This window comes from Lampris incognitus, chromosome 5, assembly GCF_029633865.1.
Source record: "Lampris incognitus isolate fLamInc1 chromosome 5, fLamInc1.hap2, whole genome shotgun sequence".
Classification (NCBI taxonomy): domain Eukaryota; kingdom Metazoa; phylum Chordata; class Actinopteri; order Lampriformes; family Lampridae; genus Lampris; species Lampris incognitus.
Genome location: NC_079215.1, coordinates 6,530,695 through 6,556,823, shown reverse-complemented (window position 1 = coordinate 6,556,823; position 26,129 = coordinate 6,530,695). Strand labels below are relative to the sequence as shown.

General features: G+C 46.6%; 1 protein-coding gene across 1 annotated transcript; it reads right to left on the bottom strand.

Moving 5' to 3' along the window:
- Window positions 1–11,058: 11,058 nt before the first annotated feature.
- LOC130112373 (protein phosphatase 1 regulatory subunit 29-like) lies at window positions 11,059–22,046 on the bottom strand. The gene is made up of 4 exons (XM_056279709.1): window positions 21,831–22,046; window positions 19,006–19,155; window positions 13,393–14,384; window positions 11,059–12,604 (listed from the first exon to the last, which is right to left on the bottom strand). Exons 1-4 carry the CDS (start codon window positions 22,044–22,046, stop codon window positions 11,059–11,061), a joined length of 2,904 nt encoding a protein of 967 aa, XP_056135684.1.
- Window positions 22,047–26,129: the final 4,083 nt, after the last annotated feature.

Below are 26,129 nucleotides of genomic sequence, written 5' to 3'. Positions count from 1 at the left end.
CCACCGCGACCCGACCCCGGAGAAGCGGCTGAAGATGAATGAATGAAAAAGAGAGATTTCTCCTGGCTGCCCTTCCACGAAAGCAATGCTTGGCCAGTCTTTTTGGATGCAGTGATGGGCTGGCCATCTGGCAAGGTGGGCAAATGCTGGAAGGGCCACCCGACCCTGGTCCAATCAGAATGTATTATTACATCGATCTCTTAAAAAGAAAAGAAAGTGAAAGAAAAAAATGTCTTTGATTTTTCTTCGAAATAACCTATTTCAGCAGCCTCTAGGCCCTCAGTACAGTGGCTGCACGGTGCTCTGTTCGTGCTTTGGTGAAACTGGTTTTATTATTATGTAGTGTGGTTGAACGTCTAGCTTATGTATTTATGAAAAATATGCCTTTACTGGAGAAGTAGTGAGTCTGTAGGGTTTTATGTCAAGGTTTTTATGTTTGCCATACAGTTTGCTGTTGGGTTTGGAAAAGGGCCCTGGTGTATGTTACAAACGCCAGGGTCTGGTTTTGATCCCAGTCCATCAACTGTTTCGTTGGCAGTCGTAAATTCCAACATTCGGTTGAATCTGGCGGGACTCCTACTTGTGGGAAGATTGGCAACTGTCTTGAAGTTCCTCATTTGTAAATAAACGTTCGAACTGTAGAAGTGATGGACGTCAAATTGGAAATGACCTCATAACCCTTCCCTCGCAGATGTCTTTTTTGTCCTTAACATGGCGTCACACAACCCGAAATGCTGCCGATCTGCTACAGCTAGCTTTCACACAGAAACAACAGTGCTTCCTGATGATCAGTTCATGCAGCACAGTTGATCAGCAGGAAGTAGTAAATAGTGTATTCTAGGGATGTTAAAATATCGATACACCCGAGTATCGTGATACTGTATCGATTCTCAACACCGCTGTATCGATTTTTAATTGTTTACATGTAAAGGTTCGTGACAAACATGTTGTGTTGTGTGTAACCCCACGACTGCTAGATAAGTGTTGTGATCTATCGTCCACTCCAACCAAACAACGTAAACCGAGACAGGAAGTAGCATACGCACAAAGAACACAGGCCTGTGAAATCGCAATATATCGCCTTTCTTACAGTATCGCAAATATCGTGATGTATTGAATCGTAATCCCTGTATCGTGATACGTATCGTATCGCCAGATTCTTGCCAGTACACAGCCCTCGTGTGTACTTACTTATTCACACACAGCTCCTCCCATGTTGGCTTATTTCATGTTGAATAAAAAAGTCAAATCTGTTGAAGTCAGCCAAGAGCGGCTGACTTGGCCTGTAAGCAGAGCCTTGTGGTAGTTGGCGTCAGTTTCTCACAGTTTAGTGTGTGATTTGCTGAGCAGGACACGCCCCCTGTGGCCACAGACAGGCTAGTACTTCTGGTCAATACATGGTTTAAATACAGCGGTCGACTTTCTGAGTTGGTCTTCAGTGTGACGGCTCTGTCTGGAAGCGGGTACAAGGACTGTTTCAGGACATCTTGTGTAGGGCTAAAATGGGCCGTCTGTCGCATGAGGTTATCCGTCCATGCATCCGTCCGTCCATGATTGGATGGGTGAATCGGGTGAAGCAATATTATAGTTAAATTTCATAAACCTTACATTATGAGGGTGTCCGAAAGAAGTGAGACTTTGTCTTTCCTAGGAATGACACAATATAGGGGGCATCCGGGTAGCGTAGCAGTCTATTCAGTTGCTTACCAACATGGGGATCGCTGGTTCGAATCCCCGTCTTGCCTCCGGCTTGGTCGGGCGTCCCTACAGACACAATTGGCTGTATCTGCGGGTGGGAAGCCAGATAGTGTCCTGGTCGCTGCACTAGCACCTCCTCTGGTCGGTCTGGGTCCCTGGTCAGGGGGGAGGGGGAAAATGCGTGATCCTCCCACGCCCTACGCCCCCCTGGTGAAACCTCCTCACTGTCAGGTGAAAAGCTGGTGACCCCACATGTATCAGAGGAGGCATGTGGTAGTCTGCAGCCCTCCCCGGATCAGCAGAGAGGGTGGAGCAGCAACCAGGACGGCTCGGAAGAGCGGGGTAATTTGCCAAGCGCAATTTGAAATTAAAAAAAAAAGAAAAAAGGATGACAATGTCCTTCTGTCCATTGTCCATACCCGGACAGACTCCAGTTCAGCTAACATGCGTGTCTTTGGAACGTGGGAGGAAATCCACACCAACACGGGGCGAACACGCAAACTCCATCCAGATGGGCTAGAACTGAAACCAGGACCCTTTCACCAGGAAGCAACAAAGCTAACCACTAAACCACTGCGTCGGCCCTCATCTAATCCGGTTTATCGAATTTTGGAACTTAGCGATGTCCTAGCGTCCTCATATATAAAACCATAGAATCAAAGTTGTTGTACTTTAATTTTTGGGTCTGTGGAACTTCAAGCATGAGCAGAAATACACACAGTGCAAGACACTAAATCATTCCTGAGGCTGGGCCACTTTAATTTCCGACAAGGTGACAGTCTCCTGCTGTCATTTCCCGTCTCTCCTCAGGAGGGGCGGAGGTCCCTGAAAAGGCCAGTGGTGACAACCGCTTCAGCCTGACAGGCATATTACCGGCTCCTCAACAAGTCTCCCTCTCCCCCCCCACCCCTCTCTCTCTCGGTGTGTGTTATGGGCGGGGGGTAAAATTCACAAGACTCCCTCAAGCCCTTTGACGAAAAGGCCCCCTTGACAGCGGCTGTTCAAACCCTTAACTTATAAATTTTACAATGTGCTGGCAAAGGGCAGACGCCGAGTCAGGTGACCTCTTGACGGACGCGGCGGAGGGCCTTGTGGGATACGAGCGGGCCGTGTCGGTGCTATAGGAGGGTTTCCGTGCAGCGTCATCACAGAGATGCGTGTGCAACTAGGGGGCAGAAAGCAGCTACAGCGCAGAGATTTGAACCACGATAGAGCTCAGATACAGCAGAGGTGACGCGCAGTTGTTGTGCAATACACTGCACAAACCGCCAAAAGGACGGGTGGAAAATGCCCAATGTTGACCATTGTCATTGTTGAACCGCTTCGGTAGCTCTCAAAAGATTGAGGTTCACGTCAGAATTAATTATGATTATAAATTAATGAATGACATTTTTAAATTAATAATAAGTAATCCACATCTGAATTAACTACAGTTGAATTATTATTACTTATTTTTATGTATTAATATTATTAATTAATTAATGGCATTTTAATTAATTAATAATAAGTAATTCACGTCTGAATTAACTACAGCAACAACAAAAAGTAAATCAATAAAAATATCCAGGGTACTTAATATGATACAATGTATTTGATTACACTCTTTTTTAAAAATATGGATGTTTCTAGATACGTTTTTACCAGCTGGTTTGTTTCTCTCTTACACATTGACCGGGGGCTCTTGGGTTGTGAAGAGGTGAAAAAGAGATGTAGTTATGCTGATGATATGGTATTGTATATTAATGAACACGCCATGTTAACCGAGCTTCGCTGTAACATGAATACAAAAAAACAAAAACAAGGCGTTAAAAGAAATGCATCCCGATAATAAAGACGAAGAGATGTGACTGCTCGCTGACCGGTATTCTGAGGAGGATCAGACTGGGTCCCGGGTGACAGATCAGAAGGTGCCGTGTGAAACTCGAACCCGGCTCGCCACGGTTTCCCCACATTTCCAACATGTCATTTTAACAGCCTTCTGTCCAACACCACCTGTAACAGGCCATTAGACATCAAAACATGAAGTAAAGAACAAAATGATGCCTAGATTACACAAATAAATGAATAAACACATAAAGTAAACAGAAACAAGCCCAGAAGCACAGTTCTACAGATGTTTGGTTCCGGTTCCATCTCCGAATAAATTCTGTTGTACACGCCATTTTGGCACTTTTTAAGACCATTTGTGTCTGTAAACGTAGAATAGAAAGATTCAGTCTATATTTGTGTAGGTAGGTAACAATAGAGTGTGTGTTAAAGAATGCTTGTTCATGTGTGTTGCAGTGTATATATGTAAATTTGTAGGCGCGTGTTATGAGCATGTGTGTGTATCTGTGAGAGAGGGTTTGTGTTTTGGTGTGCGTAGTTCAGTGTGTTTGTGTATGTTCTCATTTTTCATGTCCATATAGTGTTACTATAAGCTATTCAAACACGTACAATATATTCATTTATTCTCTACAATAGTTTCCATATGTGGGTGTGTGTGCGTATGTGTGTATTGTGTGTGTGTTTACACATTTGTATTCATGTGAGGGTGTGCATTTGTGTGTTTGAAAGTATGGTTTCACAGTTGGCCACCGGTAGAAACACCCCCAGGTTAACGTGTGTTTGCGGGTTTCTCAAGGGCGTGCGTTCGGCCAATCGATCAAGCGATTGACTGGCCCGTCACCCACCAATCAGTCAACACATCACTGTTACAGCTCCGCCTGAAGAAACGGGCTCCGCACTTCGCCTTTAATCCACAACCTTTGTCTCCGTTCCACGGCCGGCGAGGCTAACCAGGGCCAGTGTCGATCAGACGGGTACGCTGAGTAAGTATAGAGCACGTATCTAAAGCTGCCAGGGCTCCGCTGCCGTTCTTCTAAATCTTTTGAGCATGGCATTTACACCTACGGGTTCCACTCCCGTAGCACCGCTCAGTGGGTACTGATGCCGAGACCAGAATCGTGATAAGGATTCATGAGATAACGGCTCAGTACTTTGATATCTTACAGATCATTTTATCTCTAGAGCAAGTTGTAGTGCAAATGTGTTTTTGGACATTTTGGGTCGGGGGGGAGGGGGGGTTGTAGTGGAAACTGAGTCACATGAATTTTAAAGATCCAGTTCAATGAAAATCATATTTTCCAGTCTCATATTTTCTTTAACAGAAAGTTTGTTGATGTGAAGTTACCCCCAAATATCGGAATTGTTGTTGTGAAAACATGATTACAGCCCCTTGTGAAACTCTCCTCCTGGCTGTCAACGCAAGGGAACCGTTTCAGAAAACCAGCCTGCTTCTGGTAATACATGTTAATACCCTGATTTGATTGGACAGTCTGGTCTGTTTTTGAATGGTCGCTTAGTAATACCCTGATTTGATTGGACAGTCTGGTTTGTTTTTGAATGGTCGCTTAGCAACACCACGCAAGTTAGCAAGCTAGCTACCTATCAAAGTCTTGTGAACTCAGGGCCACGCTCCCTCGACGTCCTGAGAACTAGCCAATTCAAACGATACTTCTAAAAAAGAAAAAAAAAACGACACCCCTAACGTTAATATAACCACAATAATACTTTTCTGACTGAATTGAAATTATTGGACTGGATCTTTAAGTTAAGCCCTGGCGAGCCTCGTGTCGGCCTTGTAGGTACCAGACTCTCCCACCCTGTCATTGGTCCCAGTATAAGACAAAAACTCACCAGAGTGCACCAGTCTAAGGTGTCTTAAAGTCATCTGATGTTCGGCGGGGATTATTTTTACATGCTTTAACATATTTAAAATGCTACATAGCAAGGGACAACATTTCAAAAGGGCTAAGTGAGGTTAATTGAAGTCTCTTGGTTGTGTTCCAGTATTTCGTCTTGCAGTCTCTCCCTCTTCCCCCGTCCTTCGCACTGATAGAAAATGACAGGAGAGGCGAGAAAGCCATGTTTACAGCGTCGGGTCTAATTTTTGGTCAACTTCTTGATGTTGAGAGAAGAGCCAAGGGCCTTTCAGATGCAGCTAAAGCATGAACTTATCTATGCAAAGGGCACAGAATTTCAATCTCTACAACACGAGCAATTCCCACACGTAATACCTGTGCATAATCCCACCACAGACCTTGGCGTATGGATTGGAACCTTTAATTAATCAGGAGCGAAGAGCCCTCGCCGCCATTGCCAGGCAGCCACGGTGCATCTAGTGTTTTTCTGAAGGAGCTTTTGTTTAGAGGGCCAGTCCAACTCCAAGGGGAGCTAATCACAGAGCTATTCCATCATTTTCCATGACTATTGATTGGGTTTTTCAATAACCCCAAGGTTGAAAAACTTACAAAACTGAAATGAGGAACCAAAATTGTGCAGTAATGAGTCCCCGAAGCAGCTCACTATATTGTGTATCACAGTATAAACCCCTCATGGATACGACTTCCGGGATAAGGGAATGCTGTTCTACTACTTATATTACGAAAATGCTTGTTGCCTTTTCACTAGAGTTGTTCTGCCCAGCGTAGCCATTAATTGTGAAGACAATATCCGTTGATGCTCTCACAAATCACTTGGTGCCTTGACTCTACCTTGACCCCCAACTTGGGATGCCATTAGAGCTGCATCGGATGGTTGTTCCTAGCTAACACCATATCCGACTAAAAACCCCAGTGTTCTTGTATGCCGTTTACTGTCATATGCTGGTCCCCACAGTGACGTAAAATAGAATATTTTTAGGAAACACATCATTGGACAGAGAAGGTATGACTCCAGTCTTCAAAGGCTGCCACAAGTCCTGCTGTGTCTATTTAACTCAGTTTTTGATTACTTATTTTATTTATTTTAACTGGGCTAGTTTTTTCCACTGGGATCCTGTAACTGTCACAAATTCCTTCCCATAGATCCGTTACCGTCATTAATTGGCTAGTCTGGAAACTGGATGCACAGGCGGTCCCTAAGGTAGAACACATTTGCCAGTCTCAATAAAGGAAACGGTAGGGCTTCTGGAGACTTTGAAAAACCCCTCGTATTGAAATGAAATGAATCATATTAAAATTGCTTGGGGAGATTTGGATGAAGTACGAAGGGACTGTAATAATTATTTATTTTTTTTATGAAGAGGAGCAAGGCTTGGTCACCAAGGAGGGACAAATATGAGCATTTTCTATTTAGATTTAATTAGATAATGGGAATACGCTCACATGGTAATATTTTACGATTAGACAACCGTGCCAAACAGAGCAAAAGCTATTTGGCTCCAGCAACAAGGGGAAAATGTCAATTAAATCACCATGTAAAGGTAATTTTCTACATCAGCACGCTGGTGGATTTTATCTTTTTTATATTGGTGATTGCTGGGTAACTATGTGACAAGAATGAGTAACGCGCCGTATTGTAAATGATGACTGATAAGCGCAGTGTGGAGTGGACACATGGTGCTAATGAATAACTGAGCCGATGTCATTATTCCGCCTGTCCGCAGACAGTCTTCGGGGACAATTGCAGGTACCTTTCAGTCCGGTTTCCCCATTCTTCCAAATGAAAGCCATTATTTTTAAAAGGCCTCCACCTCTGCATCGCCTCTGGTGCGAATGTGAAGCTAATTGATTGGTGAAGCTGCCAGTAAAATTTAAACAACAAGCCGAAACGGAAAACTGGGTCTTTCATCAAAACTGCGGCCATCCAGCTGAGAGCCCGAGGGATTTTCCTTTGTGTGTAGGCTCCATGAAGGCCTTTTATTTGGTCCCGCATGCCCAAATTAAGTTCTATTGATCTGATAGCTGAGTAATGGCATGACTCTGACATCGCATTGTGGGCGCTAGTGGGTCTATTGGATTGTCTGCCAGTGTGGGCACAGAGAGGTCAGAAAAAACATCATTACTCAATTAAAAGTGTAATGAAATACTATCAGCAAACAGTGACTATGCAGTAGGGATCTGTGGCCTATTGTGGGCAGGAGGCACTCAAAAAAAAAAATTAAAAAAACTGCAGGGGGCATCCAGGTAGCGTGGCGGTCTATTCTGCTGCCTACCAACACGGGGATTGTTGGTTCGAATCCCCGGACGTCCCTACAGACACAATTGGCCGTGTCTGCGGATGGGAAGCCGGATGTGGGTATGTGTCCTGGTCGCTGCACTAGTGCCTCCTGTGGCCAGTCGGGATGCCCGTTCGGGGAGAGGAGGGAGGGAGAACTAGGGGGAATAGCGGGATCCTCCCATGCGCTATGTCCCCCTGGTGCAACTCCCCACTGTCAGGTGAGAAGAAGCGGCTGGCGACTCCACATGTATCAGAGGAGGTATGTGGTAGTCTGCAGCCCTCCCCGGTTGGCGACCGGGACGGCTCGGAAGAGTGGGGTAATTGGCCAAGTATAACTGGGTAGAAAAAGGGAGGAAAAATCCCCAAAAATAATCTTTCTATAAAACTTGTCATCTCCATTCAAGCACATTTGAGGTATTTTTGCAACACGGCGTAGCGGGACACAGAGTACCGTCCTGCTGAGCGATGGAGGAGTTGTGCTCTGAATGAAAGCACTTCTTTTCTCTGTGTGTTTGTGAATCACATCAAAAGAAATGTGACTCCCATTAAAACAGCCCATTCTATGAACACAGCCTTCATAGGTCAATGAGTAAATGCCATCCTAGACTTTTACTTTTCCCATCAAACATCGGGTGGAGTCTAGCCCCGTCACAAAGATGATATCAGGCCCCAGACCCTGAGTAAAACGAAATGGGACTGCACTTGCCACGGGCCTTATAGATTGGGGGTCTGGTCTTTCCTGACCAATTACACTCAAGAGATGAGAATAACACCCCGAGGGTTGCACCACCGGCCAGCTCACCTTGGCCTGGTCCTAACCCAGACATGCGTAGCCACGGTGATGTATGCAAATGTTAACAGACATTTGGATGCACCTCAGTGGATCAACTCCACCAACAAGCATTAAGAGGCAAAGGAGAGTTAAAGCAACGCTGTACATCCAATGAGAGACCTAGGGGGGAGAGAAACGGCGACGAGGGTGATGATCATTAATTTAAATCAAATTCCCAATCTGGCAGAGTTAATAATATCAGCATGCACCTTTGACCTCGGATGATGATACAACATCAGCATCGGCAAATTACCTATTAATTTGCCCCATTAAGTTGGACAGAGGTGGCGGCTAGAGGGCAAAAACACAGAGGGGAAATGATTAATTATGGTTTGTAAGCTCATATTGTTTTTGTGTCCTTTTTACTTTAACAGGGCAACGGCAAATAGGAAAAAAAAAACTGGGTCAGGGTTCCAGTGAAGACGGCGATTAGAGAGACGAGTGGGAGGTACTGAGGAAGATAAGGAGGTAATAGGGGTTTTGAGTAGGCAAGGTATATAGGCCTGCCATCCATAATTAATATGGATGACAAACAGCTGCATGGTAATTGTGAGGACGCGTACCATATGCTAATTTTAGCAGTGAAAAATGTCACCAATTAGGCTTCTTAGTGTATCAGAACGCTCCATCAAAGTAAGTCAAAAATGAGGAGACCGTCTGCACACTTGTTCATTGGTGTAGGTGTCTTCATCGGCCCAAAAAGCGCCAAGCCTTGCTCCATTCAGACCGCCGTAGTTCATTTCAACATCCCAAATTGAGACGAGGCCTCGGCGAGTTTAAAGCCAAGGGGGAGAATTACGACACAGTTCCTAAACTAGACCGAGCCATCAAATATCAGAACCAAACCACAAATCCATGAAATAGTTTCTTCCGTGGTCAACCCGGCCGTCTTAACCGATTTTGCCTTTAAAAAAAAAAAAAAAAACAAAAGAAAAAAGAAACATCGAAAGTAGATTTTAAACAGAAACCCCGCCACTCGTAATTTTAGGGCACTTTGGTCCGTAGAGGGCTTCCACTCGCTTACTCTGTACACCCGTCCCTCCAGCCAACACAGCCCATTTAAAGAGCATAGTATAGGCTGAGTGGGGAGCCATCCAGCTGGAGATGGTACCGCCGTGCTGCGGGGATCCGTGTTATCTCGCTACACGTGGTGCAGCAGATGTCAACGGGGTATACATTTCTGTTCAGCGTTCCTTTTGGGCTGATCCACCTCCGCCGAGAAATAACGTTAATGTCCCTGAACCCCCGTCTAGTCTCCTAAACTCTCAAACGCCGAAAACAAGATGCCGCCATCGCCGAGCGCACGGCAGAACCTCTTCTTAGCCCAGCAACTTTTGGTCTGATGTGATTACCGAGCTCTTTAATGTGGGAGCCGACGTCTATCTTGCCACCCCTCGACATGGTCCACCCCAATTTGATTTCTGCGTGTGTAGCACTATTGAAATGTAAATTTCCCTCTTGTAGCCTACCTTATCAAAAGAAATGTGCTACAGCTGTAAATAAGAAATCAGCTAGCAGACAAAATTTCTTGCGGGTCTGAAAATGGCTTACTACAGCCTCGCACACACACAAAGTCCTGCCTTGGCTGTTATCTATATGCATATGCTTTGCATACAGACTCTGTGCTAAGCAGTCCACTTGCGTACCTTGGAGGAAACAGAATGAGGAAGGGGCTTTATTACCTAGAATGTCCAACCGGACTGAGGACAACATACACATTCACACACACCGACAAACGTGTAGTTTGATATTTCAAATCGACGAGCATGTGCCGGACCCAGTTTTGCACAGACGTGCACACGCGAGCACTGTTCCCCAGGGTCTGTCCGCCCCCCAATCCGGATCCCGCCACCCCCACTCTGCCCCCCCCACAACCTCCCTGACTTACATTTATACCAGCTAATTACCAGGAAGAACAATTAGCACGATAAGTATCACTTAATGTCCTCCCCCAAGGACAGAGTTTCAGGCTGTTCTTAAACAAATGCCCCTAATTCCTCACACTTCGCCCTCATTATCTCTGCAAATGAAGCTTCACTCGGAGAGCAGGTGCTGGCGGAAATGATTGTTTTCTGAACTACTGTTTGTTGGGATTAGAAAATAGAGGGACAGGGCTTAAGTCGTGAAAAGGGGGCTGCTTCTGCTGAGATAGCTGAGCTACGGTACGCCCACGCTGAGGTGAAAGACACCTGCTCATCACCACCTGTGGTACATTGGTTAGAGGGGATTTCGGTCATTGGAAGCCTGCAAGGACCAAAGTGCCTAGAATGAGGAAGTCTGATTGGACTGATTATTCTTTATCGTTTGTCCCTAGCTGTGAGAACACCTCATTTGCAGAACAACACCTTGTTCAAATATTAAGTCCTCTCTAAAAAAAAACAGCAGTAGCATATTCATAACACCTTAAGAACTGTGGACTCGGTGAGAAACAACCCCATGACATTTGTCTGGCTACATTAAAATTCACGTTCCACCGTTAGTACTCATCACCTCAATGTCAAACTCACTATCCCTTCTCCAGCCTCCATCCACCTTGCTTCCAGTGCTCACAACTTTTGCTGGGCAGACACCCCCTTCCAGTAGTCCAAAATATCATGGAGGTCCTCGTCTTTAGCAAACTGCACCTTCTTGCGCAGAGCATGGCCCGCTGCTATGTAGGAGGCCTCCTCGCGGGGGCTTTTCTTGTAAGGCCGGAATCGCTCCCAGATGCGCAGTGTGCTCTCTGAGGAGTACTCGGGGCTGGATGAGTAGCCTGAGTTGTAGTTGTGGTGTCGTGAAGGCGAGAGTTGAGAGTAGGTTGCTGTGGCATCCCGCTTGGAGCGCCCCAGTGGCTTGAGAAATGAGGCCTTCTGGGCTGGTGAAGGGCAGTCGTTGGCACCCTCATAGTAAAGCGCTGGGAAAGAGTGGCGATGCTCAGAACTGTGATAGTCTGGCAGAACCTCCAGGTGTTGCTGCTGCCCAGTGCCTGCCACCCCACCTCCATTACCTCCCCCACTCCCATTACCACACCCCATGCCTCCTCCATTCATGCTCACTCCACCGCCATTGATGTTCCCCATCCCATTCCCACTGCAGCCCCCACCTCCAGCACCTCCTGCTCCACTGCAGCCCACTGGGCTGCCCTTTTCCAGGGGGTATTTGCAAGGATCAGGGCTGCGCTGCTCTGGGACATCCACGCTATATACTCTAGCACTCTTGATGGATCCCCCTGCGGGAGTGGTGCTGCAGCGGTTTTTCATCCCTGCTGCCACAGCTGTGTCAGCACTCAGCTGCCTTTGAAGAGGCCGCACTGCATTGGCTGGTGGAGGGTCCCGGTAAGGTGGGGAGAGAAATCCCCCACCACTGATTCCTGGTCGCTCAGACAGGGGCATTACCAAAGGCACTGGGGCCATGGACGGGGGATGAGGCTGAGTGTGAATCTGTGGATGAGGCTGGGCGTGGGTAGAGGGATGTGGCTTTGGTTGAATCTTGGGTGAAGAGGCCATGATCTGGTCACCAGGGTGGCCTGGGGAGAGAGGCAGAAGATTCCGGGGTAGAGAGGTGATGCAGGTTGGAGGCTGAGCAGAGGACACAGGGTTGATGTTGTCAGAGGTGGCAGATGCATCCAACTTCAGGGCATCAATGCAGTTGTTGATGATCTGGTTGACCTTGTCCACCTCCTTGGCGATGGTGGAGATCTCGGACGCTGAGCCATGGCCATCGTCATCCGAATCCTCCCCAGCCCCTGTCCCATTCTCTGAACCCCCTTGCATATCCACTATCGCCTCCTCTCCTGCTCCTGCACTGCTGGCTGCCACCCCTCCATCTCTTCCTTCCCCTGCCACTCCCCCAGTCCTCACATCCATGTAGTTGCTCTTGCCGCTCATGGCCTCAGAGAAGGCAGTGGCCATTTTCTCCACCTGGGGCAGGGTGGAAAGGCGGGAGGAGGTGGTATTGGCTGAGCTGTGGAGCATGCCAGAGCTGGAGGAGGCAGAGGTGGGCAGTTTTCCCCCTGCTCCCCCAGCATGGTGGTGTTGGTGGTGCGACTGCTCCTGGAGACGCTGCATGGCACCCGGGTCATTAGCCACAGCTGCTGCTGCCTCAGGGCCATACCTACAGAGGGTGACGATTCAATTTAACATCATTTCATTTTAAACACACCAAAATCTGATTGTAATATCTGCTCTCTCATACAGTCTAATGCTCCTTTTCCACTACATGGTACCGGCTCGACTTGCAGAGTGTCGTTTTTCATCACCGTAACAGTACCCCCTCAGCGTAGCTGGTCTGCATTGATTTTGGTACCCGCTCCAGTTTTTTTTGAAACCTCGACAAAGGTGGTACCACAGAAGTGGTAACAGTTACCAAAATGCCGGTACTTTCCAGTAATGGAAAACGAAAAAGTCGAGTCGAGCCGGTACCATGTAGCGGAAAAGGGGCATATATAATCTCTCATACATATCCACAAATTGTCTTGGGTAATTTCAGTTGGACTGAGACTTGTTTATCAGTTTTAACATACCCTTTGAGTAATGCCATAGGAGGATAAGGAATCTCTTTTATATTATTTAAAACCCAAACTCAACAAAGTGGTGTTATGACGAAAAATAACATGGCCCGAATCCTCAATGAAGAGTACTGTTAATAATTTGCTTTGTGAACATAAAACAACAAGCAAGGGTGCTTACAGTATGAAAGCCCGTAACCTCTATCCTTCATATGATATCAGTTAAAACCGAGTATCAGAAATAATAAGATGTGTGAGCCACGCAGCCTGGATCTAGTCACCACCTCGACTGTAATGGTAGAGCGGCAAACGCACAAATAATTCACTTTTATTTTGCGGTGGCTGTTTATGCTCCCCTCTGCTCTTCGCCAATTAAATTACTGATATCATATACCTCATCTCCAGGATCGTTTTCTTCACACTAATGGCCTTCTCCTTCTCTTCCTGGATGCGTCGCCGTCGAAGACAGTAGTAAACAAAACCCAGTACGATGACCATGCCAAAGAGGCAGCCCAGAATGGTCATTATGTAGTGGGTCGTGGTAGATGGGTTTTGTGGCTGCTCTGGCCCCATTGCCCGGGTAGCAAAAAACAAGCAGGTATGGTTGTAACGCTGGGATTTGCTTATGGATGCCACACACAAGGTGTAGTTGGTGTGAGGCTTCAGTTTGTCCAGAGTTACAGTTTCCTTCATGTTCTTCAGGGGCTTGATGTCCGCAGAGAAGCTGTGGTTGTACTGGGAAAGGATGTACATCTTACTATACGGCTTGGGAATCTGGACCAACAGCGAAGCAGAGTAAAGAGAGACGGTTTGCAGCTTGATGGAAATCTGATGGTTGAAGGTGGGGTCAGCTGTGGAGGACACAGTGGGCTGGTGATAGAGGCCTTGGTCGGGGTTATCCAACCCCATTCCTGAACCGTCCAAGTCTGGACGCAATGACGGTATCCCCGGAATAATGATACCATCTCGACAGATAGACGACAGAATTGACCGTGCGTTCCTCCCATGCCCCGGCACGGGGCTCAGCAGCGGGTAGCTAAACATCTCCCGCGGGGTCTCACACTGGAGCCGGTCGTATGTGTGGGTGACATTATTAAATGCCTCGAGCCAGGTCAGGAAGCTGTACAGCTCACAACCACAGTGGAACGGGTTCCCTGCCAATTCACACACCATCAACCTGTTGAGGACGCTGAAGGTGGAGGGGTCGAGGCGTGCCAGCTTGTTGGAGGACAGATCTAGGCTGCTGAGGCTTGGGCACTCCCAGAAGGCATTGCTGGCAATGACCTCAATGAGGTTATGCTGGAGGAAGAGGCACTGCATGCGGCCCAGGCCTCGAAGCATACCTTCGGTCAGGTTAGTCAACTTGTTGTATCCCAGCTGGAGAACCTGAAACAGCAATCACAACACATTTGTATTGATTTCAAATAATTTGGATTTAGGAATTATTTATTTTTCATCACATCAGTATATCATAATATGATAAACTGTACAATATGATGCAATGAAACACTTTAAAGCAGCGGCAGAGCACTTTACAGAAATATGATATGCATTCATTTTTGGCATATAGTTGGCCTCATTGGAATCTCTTATCTTATTCTAGTTTATTCTTATCTAAAATTACACCCATCTTCATTTGGAGGATTTCCAGTTTGGGCAAATTCTTAGCCATCTTTTTAGTGGCTTGTTCAAAATAAGTTTTCACTGTGGTGATATATTATACACCCCCCCCCCCCGTTTTCTCCCCAATTGTACTTGGCCAAGCTACCCCACTCTTCTGAGCCATCCCGGTCACTGCTCCACCCCCTCTGCCGATCCGGGGAGGGCTGCAGACTACCACATGCCTCCTCCGATTCATGTGGAGTTGCCAGCTGCTTCTCACCTGACAGCCAGGAGCTTCACTAGGGGGACGTAGCGCGTGGGAGGATCACGCTATTCCCCCCAGTTCCTCCTCCCCCCTGAACAGGCGCCCCGCCCGACCAGAGGAGGCCCTAGTGCAGCGACCAGGACACATACCCACATCCGGCTTCCCACCCGCAGACACGACCAATCGTGTCTGTAGGGACACCCGACCAAGCCGGGGGCAACACGGGAATTCGAACCGCCGATCCCCATGTTGGTAGGCAATGGAATAGACCGCTATGCTACCCGGCTGCCCCACATTATACACCTTTGAGTGCAACTTTTTCAAGGATGCACATGTCAAGTCACAAAATATTGCAACTTAACATTAGAGGTTATGATGGAAAGGAAAAGGAACGAGAATTTTAGTGGCTTTCTTATCAGTTTTTATCCTCACATATCATACATGCTTTATGTGGGGGACCTTGGTGGGATTTTGCAGTGATCACAAGTTTAAAAGCCAAGTTTTAGTGACAGTAATTGAGCAAGAAGTTAGAACCATTCTTTTTAGTTTTCACATTTACTACACAGTAGCACAACTTGGTTTCAGTGTCGTAACAAAGTAGCCTGACTGCTCAGAGTAGCACATTGTCCTCAACAGTGCACTGATCTAAATTGTATGGTATGGGATAAGAGTTACCTTAAAGAAAAAAAATTAGCTTTTGACATTTTTCAAGTGGCTACAAGATTAAACTAGAAGGACCATGGCGGTCATTATGGCCGTTTTGGATTTTCGAAGTTTAATAACTTTGTAAAAAAAAGATGCAGACCTGCCGCTCCCTGAATTCTCCTAAAATTGCATATATTTGCTTTAAAATTTGTTTTAGATCAACCGCACAAAAAAGAAAAGGAAAAAAAACGTTATAAGATCTACCTAAAACGACCATGGACGGTCAACATGACCATCTCGTAATTTGCGCGTGATCGTGCACGTCATGTCAGTATTTATGACGTGTGTTGGTCGCATCATTTCCTTCGTGAAGTTCGTTGCTCTGTCCTAGAAACACACTAGCGTCCTCCAGTGCAGTGAAATAGTCTAAACTTGATTTCTGATTATTTCCAACATGTCCGGTTACAGACGCCGTTACAAACGCACCATGACTACCACCGAGGCGTTGCAGTATTTACAGTCAGACAGCCGCCATTTTAAATTGTTTGAAAAATATTACTAAAAGTTGTTAAAACGTTAATTTTGGTGTCAGTTAGCTTCATAACAGACATACTAACATATGTAAAGCATTAATATCTCAACTGGGTATTTATCTTGACAGAATATAGAGTTTAAAAACCGCGGTGGTCAAAATGACTGCCCACAGTCGTTCTAGCAGTTATAATAATAAATCAATCTTATATAGCGCTTTTCTAGTACTCAAAGTCGCTTTACAATAAATGGAGTGAAACAAGATGACAGATGAACATAACACAGACATACAGGGGTGGATGGGAAGGGGGGCTACGAGAGGGAGAAGCGGCAGCCACAGATGACGCCAGCAGTACTCTCCGACTTGGACAGATATAAAGGGAAAGAAAAACAAACATCATAAATCACAGATGCAATGGAGAAAAGCTGTGTCTTGAGATGGGATTGGAAGAGTGGGAGGGATTCTGAGTCTCTAATGATTTGGGGAAGTGAGTTCCAGAGCCTGGGAGCTGCTCTGGAGAAGGCTCGGTCACCAAAGCCGCGGAGGTTGGACCTGGGGGTAGACAGAAGGGAGGCTGAGGTGGATCTGAGGGATCGAGAGGGTTGGTAGGGGGAGAGGATATCGGTGAGGTATGGGTAGCCAGTGGAGGTCTTTTAGGACTGGAGTGATGTGGTGCCAGGATTTGGTGAAAGTTAAAAGTTGGGCGGATGCGTTCTGGACCAATTGGAGTCTCTTGATAGAGCTAGCACTGATGCCATAGAGGAGTGAGTTGCAGTAATCAAGGCGGGAGGAGATGAAGGCACGGATCAGTATCTCAGCAGCAGGGCGTTTGAGAGAGGATCTTGTTTTCGAAGGTGGTAGGAGGAAGATTTAACCATTTGGCGGATATGTGGCTCAAGGGAGAGGGTGGTATCAAGGATCACACCAAGGTTGCGTGCCTTGGGGGAAGGGGAGACAGTAGTGCCATCGATGGTGAGTGCAAGGTTGTTGATTTGGCTGAGAGTGGACTTGGAGCCAATGAAGAGGAGTTCAGTTTTGTCACTGTTGAGTTTGAGGAGGTTTTGCTGCATCCAGACTTTAACTGCAGACAGACAGGAGTCGATGTGAGAGGATTTGGTGCTGAGATATATCTGGGTGTCATCAGCATAACAGTGGAAGTCCAAGTTGAAATGCTGGAGAATCTGACCAAGAGGGAGGATGTAGATGATGAAAAGGAGTGGGCCAAGTACAGAACCTTGGAGAACACCTTGTGTGACTGTGGATGAAACAGAGGAGTGGTTGTGAAGTGAGATGACGTGTGACCTGTTGGAGAGGTAAGGCTGAGTACGGTGCCTTCAATACCGACATCTTTCAATCTGGTGAGCAGGATGTTGTGGCTCACAGTATCGAAGGCTGAACTCAAAGTTGTGTGGCAACAATGCGTTCCAGGGTTTTAGAGAGGAAGTGGAGATTGGAAATTGGCTGGTAGTGGTTGAGGCAGGATGGATCAAGACCAGGTTTCTTGAGAATTGGGGTGACAGCTGTAGTCTTGTAAGCAGAGGGAACAATTCCATGGGACAGTAAGGAATTTTAAAAGTTTGGTGAGGCAGGGGCATAAGGCAGGGAGGCATTTCTTCAGTAGGGGGGTGGGGAGGGGATCAAGGGAGCAGGTTGTGGATTTTGATGAACTGATGAGTTCAGAGATAGTGGTAGGGGCAACTGGAACAAACCGAGAGAGGCGGCGATCAGGGGGAGGGGTAGGGAGGTCAAGAGGAATGGGGAGAAGAGGGGCCGGAGTAGGTGCTGCTGAGTCAGATGCAGGGGACAGTGATTTGTTGATAGCTATGATTTTGTCTGCAAAAAATTGGAGAAATGAGTTGCATTGTTCAGCAGTACAGTTGGAGAGGGCATCGGCACGGGACTTGAGGAGGTTGTTTACAGTGGCGAAGAGGGTGCGGGGGTTGTGGTTGGAATCATTAATGATGGTGGAAAAATAGGCAGACTTGGCGGCGGTGAGGGCATCTTTGTAGGCAGAGAGGTGGAGGTTGTGGGCTTCTTGATGTACAGTGAGAGATGTTTTCTTGGCAAGTCGTTCCAATTGACGGTCTGTTTCATTGTGCGGAGCTCAGGTGTGAACCAGGGTGCAGAGGTGTTGAAGGAGACTGTTTTGACAGGGGCCAGTGTGTTGAGGGAGGCAGACAGAGTGGCGGTGAGGTGATTGGTGAGATCTTCAGGTAAGGTAGAGGCTGGTTCCAGGGGGACGCAGAGCAGAGCAGATCGGAGAGTTGGATGGGGTCAATAGATTTAGTATTGCGGAATGTTATTTCTCTGAGGAGGTGTGGCCGATGAGTTGGGGATGGAATAGTGAACTGGATGAGATTATGGTCTGACAGAGGAAATGGGGATGGATGGATGTTGTGTATCGGTAGATTGACAGAGCAGACCAGGTCAAAGATATTTAGGGTCCCCTCCCCAGTTGTACTTGGCCAATGCAATTATCCCAGTCGCTGCTCCACCCCCTCTGCCGATCTGGGGAGGGCTGCAGACTACCACATGCCTCCTCCAATACATGTGGAGTCTCCAGCCGCTTCTTTTCACCTGACAGTGAGGAGTTTCACTAGGGGGACGTAGCGCGTGGGAGGATCACACTATTCCCCCCTCCCCCCTTGAACAGGCGCCCTAACCGACCAGAGGAGGCGCTAGTGCAGCGACTAGGACACATATCCACATCCGGCTTCCCACCCGCAGACACGGCCAGTTGTGTCTGTAGGAACGCCCGACCAAGCTGGAGGTGACACAGAGATTTGAACTGGCGATCTCCATGTTGGTAGGCAACGGAATAGACCACCACGTCACTCGGACGCCCAGTTGCTCTTTTTTTCTCTCTTTTCTGTTAACTTCCTGATTCATGTAGCAAATTCATAAGCAGAAAAGGAAATAGATATTTGGTTGGGAAGCCATAGTCAGACTCCTGGCTTGCAGACCTGCAGGTTGGCCTGGCCGGCGAAGGCTCCATCCTCAATATAGCTGATCTCGTTCTTGGTGAGGTTGAGGTCAGTGAGGTTGGTGAAGCGATACATGGAAGTAAACAGTACAGCCTTCAGCTTGTTCTCATTCAGCCTAAGATCATGGACCTAACGGATAAGGCACAGAAGAAGAAAAGAGAGTGAACATTCATTCACTACCACAACATTATTGTCATTAATATCATCAGCCATACTGTTGTCACTATCATCACCTACACCGCTGCAGTCATCAGTGATGTCAGCCTCTTTTTCATAATCATTAAAAACTTTGCTATTCATACATTAGACTCTAGATATGAAGCATGCAAGCTAATAAAAATGATAGCCACAATAACATTTCATCAAGTGGAATTATACAGATTTAGCAGTGGGTAACAGGATATATCTCTTTGCTAACACCCGATCCCATTCTCATCCTGAGGTATATAGCACCAATGACATACAAGATACCCTTCTGTGTCTGTCTAACCCTAACCCTAGATGCTATGGCTTAACCATTAACTAACCTTAACCATAAACTTAGCCCCCTAATTTTAAAGGATAATTCCGTAATTTTTACAACCTGGATCTTATTTTCATATATCTTGCCATCGTTCATAGATGATATCGTTTTACTCACAGGCTTCATTTTGTAGACTTCTGACATGGGATAAATGCTGGGCAAAGCCTTGTGGTGGCGTCTCAAGGTGCCACAAAATACGAGCCTCAAACCTGTCCCTTCCAGAAACAGAAACCTTTGTGCCTCTGTAAGACTGTGTATCCATCCATCCATTATCTGAAAAGCTTTTCCTGCTCTAAGGGTCGCGGGGATGCTGGAGCCTATCCTAGCAGTCATTGGGAAGCAGGCGGGGAGACACCCTGGACAGGCCGCCAGGCCATCACACAGGGCCGACACACACACACACACACACACACATTCGTACCTAGGGGCAATTTAGTACAGCCGATTCACCTGACCTACATGTCTTTGGACTGTGGGAGGAAACTGGAGCACCCGGAGGAAACCCACGCAGAAACGGGGAGAATGTGCAAACACCACACAGAGGACGACCTATCTATGACTTCTCAATTACGTCAGCCGGGCAGTTCACCTACAGTAAGTATTAGGGCTACGCGATATGACAATATTTATCGTGTGATGATAGAAAACGTCTTTTGTTTCATATTAAGCTTGATTATTTATTTTGTTGTGTCGCAAATCACACTCTTTACAGCAATTTTTCATCATTTGGATGACCCTTTCTGCTCCTTGCATAGCACGGACGCAGGCAGGAAATTTGCATGGAGGCAATACAAACAAACACGGAGGACAGTGAACGTAGCGCAGAGAGGGGTAATTCCAAACAGAGGGACTCCGACCAGCCAGGACACAACGAGGAGCTCGTACCTACAAGAGGGGCTACTTCTATCGTATGGACGTGGTTCGGGTACGAAAAGTCTGACACGGACCAGAAAACCATACTTTGCAAAATATGCTACACGCCAGTCCCCACAACAGACTCAAACACCACGAGCCTCTTATAAAACCTACGCAAGATTCATATCCACAGTATATGGAGACAGAAGCACACTCGAGTGCTCGAAACAAACCCCAGAATTAGACGTTGCAAGAGGCTTTTGCCCGCGGCACACCATATGACAAAGATTAATTGATTTTGCAGAAAATGTGCTACACCACGAGATGTACCGTTATCGTGATATGAGATTTTGGTCATATCATATCCCACAGCCCTAGCCAGGATGATAGCCATTCCTGCAAGCTGAACCAGGAAGTATCTCAGTAATGCGAGGGACCATCGTTAATATTGGACATTTTGGGCTTTTTTATAACTTCTACTTTTGTTTTGACTTCCAGCTATATGGTTTAGATAACTGGGTTAAATTATACTCTTTGAAAAATGTCTGAACCTTGTATTCCATGGGTCAGGATTATGGTTATATCAAAACTAAACTGCACAATTGCAAAAACTATGAAAGTAAGCACCAGGTTGAAAATAATTGCAATTACCCTTTAACACAAAACTTAACCACTACCCCAATCTTAACCTCTACTTAACCAGCATATCATTAATATTCATATATTAGAATGGAGGTTTATGGAACATTTGCTGTGTCTGTACAGATATGGAGGGGTACCTTGTGTGTCAGATAACACTTTGGTAAAAGTATTAGAACATTAGACATGTTTGAGTATAACTGGTTTCAAGTACGCCACAGGATGAGAACGCCTCGGACACCTTCACAACTTCAAATATGTGGCTGTTTACATTTAAATAAAGTAATTTTTTTGGACTTTCCCCCCCTTTTCTCCCCAGTTGTAGATGGCCAATTACCCCACTCTTCCGGGCCGCCCCGGTCGCTACTCCGTCCCCTCTGCTGATCCGGGGAGGGCTGCAGACTACCACATGCCTCCTCCGATATATGTGGAGTCGCCAGTCGCTTCTTTTCACCTGGCAGTGAGGAGTTTCACCAGGGGGATGTAGCGTGTGGGACGATCACGGTATTCCCCCCAGTTCCCCTCCCCCCGAACAGGCGCCTTGACCAACCAGGGGAGGCACTAGTGCAGCAACTGGGACACATACCCACATCTGGCTTCCCACCCGCAGACACGGCCAATCATGTCTGTAGGGACGCCCGACCAAGCAGGAGGTAACACGGGGATTCAAATCGGTAATGTCTGTGTTGGTAGGCAACGGAATAGACCGCTACGCTACCCAGACACCCCAAATAAAGTCATATTTCAGAGAAAAGTGATACCTACTGGTAAACAAGTGCATACTGACCGTGTTGTTGATATGTGTGGGGATGGTCTCATATGGAGGCTGGTTCTGACTGCAGATAGCCAACCAAACATAGCCTTTATCCCCCTCTATGAGCCAGCAGTCAGCTTTCACCACGCTGGGCAGGTGCAGGAACAACAGCGCCGGGAGCAGGATGGAGAGGAGAATAATGCGTGAAATAGAGGAACAGAGGAAAGGGAGACAGATTCTGAGGGCCATGGTTTGGGTTGGGCTTCTCTGATGTTTCACTCAGTCAAAATTAAGAAAAGGAAGGGACCCGAGGAGGAAAGCGGCAAGCAGAACTTTTGAATCAAGCAGGGTTCCAGGCAAAAGGGGCAGGAAAGCAAAGCCAAGGTAGGCTGAGATGAAGGTCAGTTAAGGCGGTGATTAGAGCTGAGATTCCAGCCGGACAGAGCGTCTGGTCCCCATCTTAGGTGTTCCACGTTGAAGGGTTTTGGACGCTCTCGGCCCAGAAATTAGTCATGGCCCCGGATAACCGTACCTCTTGGTGATGCCGATGAGGAAGTATTCTTTCAACTAAAGGCAGAGACCTAAGAGAGAGTTGGAGAGAAGGGCAATAATGGAAGAGAGTGGAGAGAGAGAGAGAGAATGAAATCATTAATAGTGTTAATGATTAAATGATGAAGACGAGGCAGAAAATTGTAATACATTTCACACATTCCCAGCTGGTTCTGAATTAAGTTTAGGTCTCATTTCTAAAAGATAGATAGAGATTGGAACCTAATACCAATGCCAGCCAAAGCCCTTGAAGGAAACGCACCACTGTAATAAATCCTTTAACTAGCATGATTATTTAATTATGCCTTAATGAAGCCCAGAGAAATATGTTTTGACATTTCAAATGAAACCAGGCTTTTTCTGTTCTGTAATTATTCATGTTCATATAAAAAAATAGCCTCATCTGAGAGTAAATTGCAGCAGTCCTGCTCGGCCATTACCATGCCATTTCCCCAATAAATGTGCTATGAATAAAACGCCATGTTTTCCTAGTTGTTTTCGCCGTGTTAACAAAGTTTGCGCTTGATGTTTCACCTTAAAGCTACTCAATTAAACAATGCTACGCTGCAGTTATGTGGGCAAGAGAAAGGAGAAATGGATCGAGTGGAAAACAACAGGAACTTAAATTTGCATGTGTTAGCCGGATACTAACTGAAATTCAGCCGTTTACCTCTTCCAGAGAAGTAACCATGGATTAGGTCCTAATCCGGTGTAAAATATGCATTTCATCGGCACTGCTTTAAGTGTCTTGATGCTCAATGATCCAGGTAAGAAACTCTAGTTAGTGGTCGCACCCATACGTATGTGCATATGAAACTGGCTGTTGGTTTCGGTCGTTGTGTAACTGTATTATAAGGCTAGGGACACCTGCAGTCAGTTGAGACTGAAGATGTCACTGCCTGCGTTTACATGCACAGTTAAGTCGAGCTATGGTTAGAGCTCGATTAGGCCATGTAACTGGACTACTGTCGTCGTCCCAATATACAAGAACCGGGGGAGAATTGATGGAAGTATGTCTGTCCCCGGTACGGTAGGAGGCGATATGCTCCCTTTCAGCTGGTTGCTATTGGACCTTCTTCTGGCTGACCTGTTATGTCACATACCAAACAAGTTAGCAGGCTTGTAGTAGCAGGTCTGTTTGAGGTGCTTCCACCGAACACGGATTTTCTCGGGGGTTCTTTTAAATCCCGCTTCGTCCAACCTTTCCGCCACTTTCTTAAATAGTTCTCCATTCGGTGTTCTCCTTCCATCCATGTACTTGAGGATATTCACCCCCTTTAGCTGACACAACATAAAGTTTGTCTCCTCGTCTGTCCAGAAGTGCGTGGTTCTCGCTCCAGCACTCGCTATGTTGATACTACGCTGTTCCACTTCCGGATGAAAGACCGCCTCGGGAACTATGGATCATGCACAGAACGCCTAGGCCAGTTCGGGGCCAATTGAAGCGTATACATGCCAGAGTAAATCAATCCCCAACCATGTTATCTAGGTGTGTTGGTCCCACCAGAAATTCGATTTAGTACGACTTCAGTCGGACTAACACGTTTACATGTATTTTAAAAGTCCAGTTTTAGTCAGACTAACACAATAAATCCACTTTTTCTGACAACATGTAAACGTAGTCAAACGTTGTGTCCAGATGAACTGACCCGACCTTCTGTGATCATGCTCAGCCTGTTTTTTAGACGGTGTCCAAGAGAGATGAAAACCAAAACCTCCTGTGAGAAATAATGCACTGGCGTCAAGCACAACCCACACTACTCCAAAGGCATTTTCAGGATTACCTTTGCTGTACTGGTCAAATTACTCACCCCTTTGACCCTCAGCATGCGAGTCAGTTACCCTCGGGTCACCTCTCATCCCTCTTGTGCCACTCCCCTTGCGGCTCCTACTTCTCTCTTCAAATCAGTGTTCGAAATTGATATTGACAATTCAATTTGTCCACCAAGGGCCTTCAATTTGCTTTTGACCCAGTTGCACAGCCATCTCTGTGTTACCGGTAATGTGCTCACAAAACCCAGCTGATGGGCTGCTGGGGCGGAACAATGGATACCCGTTAAACCCTGATAAATAGAAAACTAATTCAGTAATGATTATGTGTTTTTGGTGGTTTCCTCTAAAATTACTCCTTCAATGGAATATTGAGTGCATGTATGTGTGTGTGTGTGTGTGCTCTCTTGAATAATGTATTAAACAACAAATTGGCGAATGACCACAACAACCAGGCTCACACTGATACTGGTGCTCTTTTCTTCTTTCACTCTACTTCTTCTATTCATCTCTTCTCACTCATTTGAATCAGGAATCAGGGACACTTTGTCATTTCACCTCATGTACTTGCGCACATGAAGTGAGACGAAATACCGTTTCCCCCAGCCCACAGCAGTGCAACACACCGACAACAACACATTCAAGAAGTACAACAACACACATTCAAACTAACACACATATCCAAACTAAAGGAGAATAAATAAATAAAATAAAATCACTGTCCAAGGGAACAAACGTCAGCCAGGATAACTGTCAGAACCGCCGGTGTGCATGGGTTAGCAGTTAGCTTAGCCTGCCCCGCTTCTGCGTCCTGTCAGACCACCCCCCGTGTTTCCTCCTCGGACACAACTCCGGGCAGGGGCCGTGGTCCCTGTGGCAAGTGGACCAAGCCCTCCCAGCCGATCCAGCACCAGCTCTCCCAGCCAGACACCCTTGATACACCTCCCCGCACTCCACACGATGACATCAAAAACACCACAGTCAACACCGGGGGAGGCCGTCACCAGACCGCCCTCAGTGTTACTGGAACTAACAGTCTGCCTGGGCTAGCAATTAGCTTAGTCTGCCCCGCTTCCACGTCCTGGCAGACTGCCTTCGGTTTTACCTCCTCGGGTATAACTCTGGGCAAGGCTGCGGCCCCTGGGCCCACAGCGCAGCAGACCAAGCTTTTGCAGCTGATCCAGCTCTCCCGGCCAACAGACGTGGACTAGGACACTGCATGGACGGTGCTGGGTGAGGCCACTGCAAATGTGAATTCGCGCCGCCATCTTCCCAAACAGAATAGAATAGTCTCTTTGTTTTCTGCCGAAGCCCTTAGCGAAGTCCGCTCATTGTTCTGAATTCAAGTAGTACTGAGTAAACACAACCTAAGAGCGATTGATAACCGAAACAGGATATTTGTAAACTTACAACTTAACTTATAACAGCTAGAGTAAAAAAAAAAAAAGCTCTCCTGACAGCAACGTGTTTGTTTAGATTTATAGACCCTTTTATGACCTACGTCACGCATGGTATGCACGCGCATTTTGGCAGCGAAATCACGCGATCCCTGTACCAACTGTAAAAGGGTCTATAGTTTCACTCGTGCAGACGTAATGTATATTTGTTAGACCCCACTGGCCATGCTGACCAAGGTTATGACCTTCGAAAATATTCAGAAATCTTTATTGTTTCATATTCAGAAGGCTGCAAATGTTTACATTACAAGGCTCCAATGTTCACATCTGGACTTCAGGAAGTTCACATTTTCATTATGATAAGGATCCACTTTGCTCTATACTGCCAGCAGTGGACAAAACTCTGTAGTTTATCTAATAACACAATGTTCTGCATCAAGGAACCCGCCCGAACAGGAGGAGAATTTGGACCTGTTCAGCGGGTGTGTGAGGATGGCATCATTTTTTTTTGGGATTTCCCCCCTCTTCCTCCCCAGTTGTACTTGGCCAATTACACTCTTCCAAGCCGTCCCGGTCGCTGCTCCACCCCCTCTGCAGACTACCACATGCCTCCTCC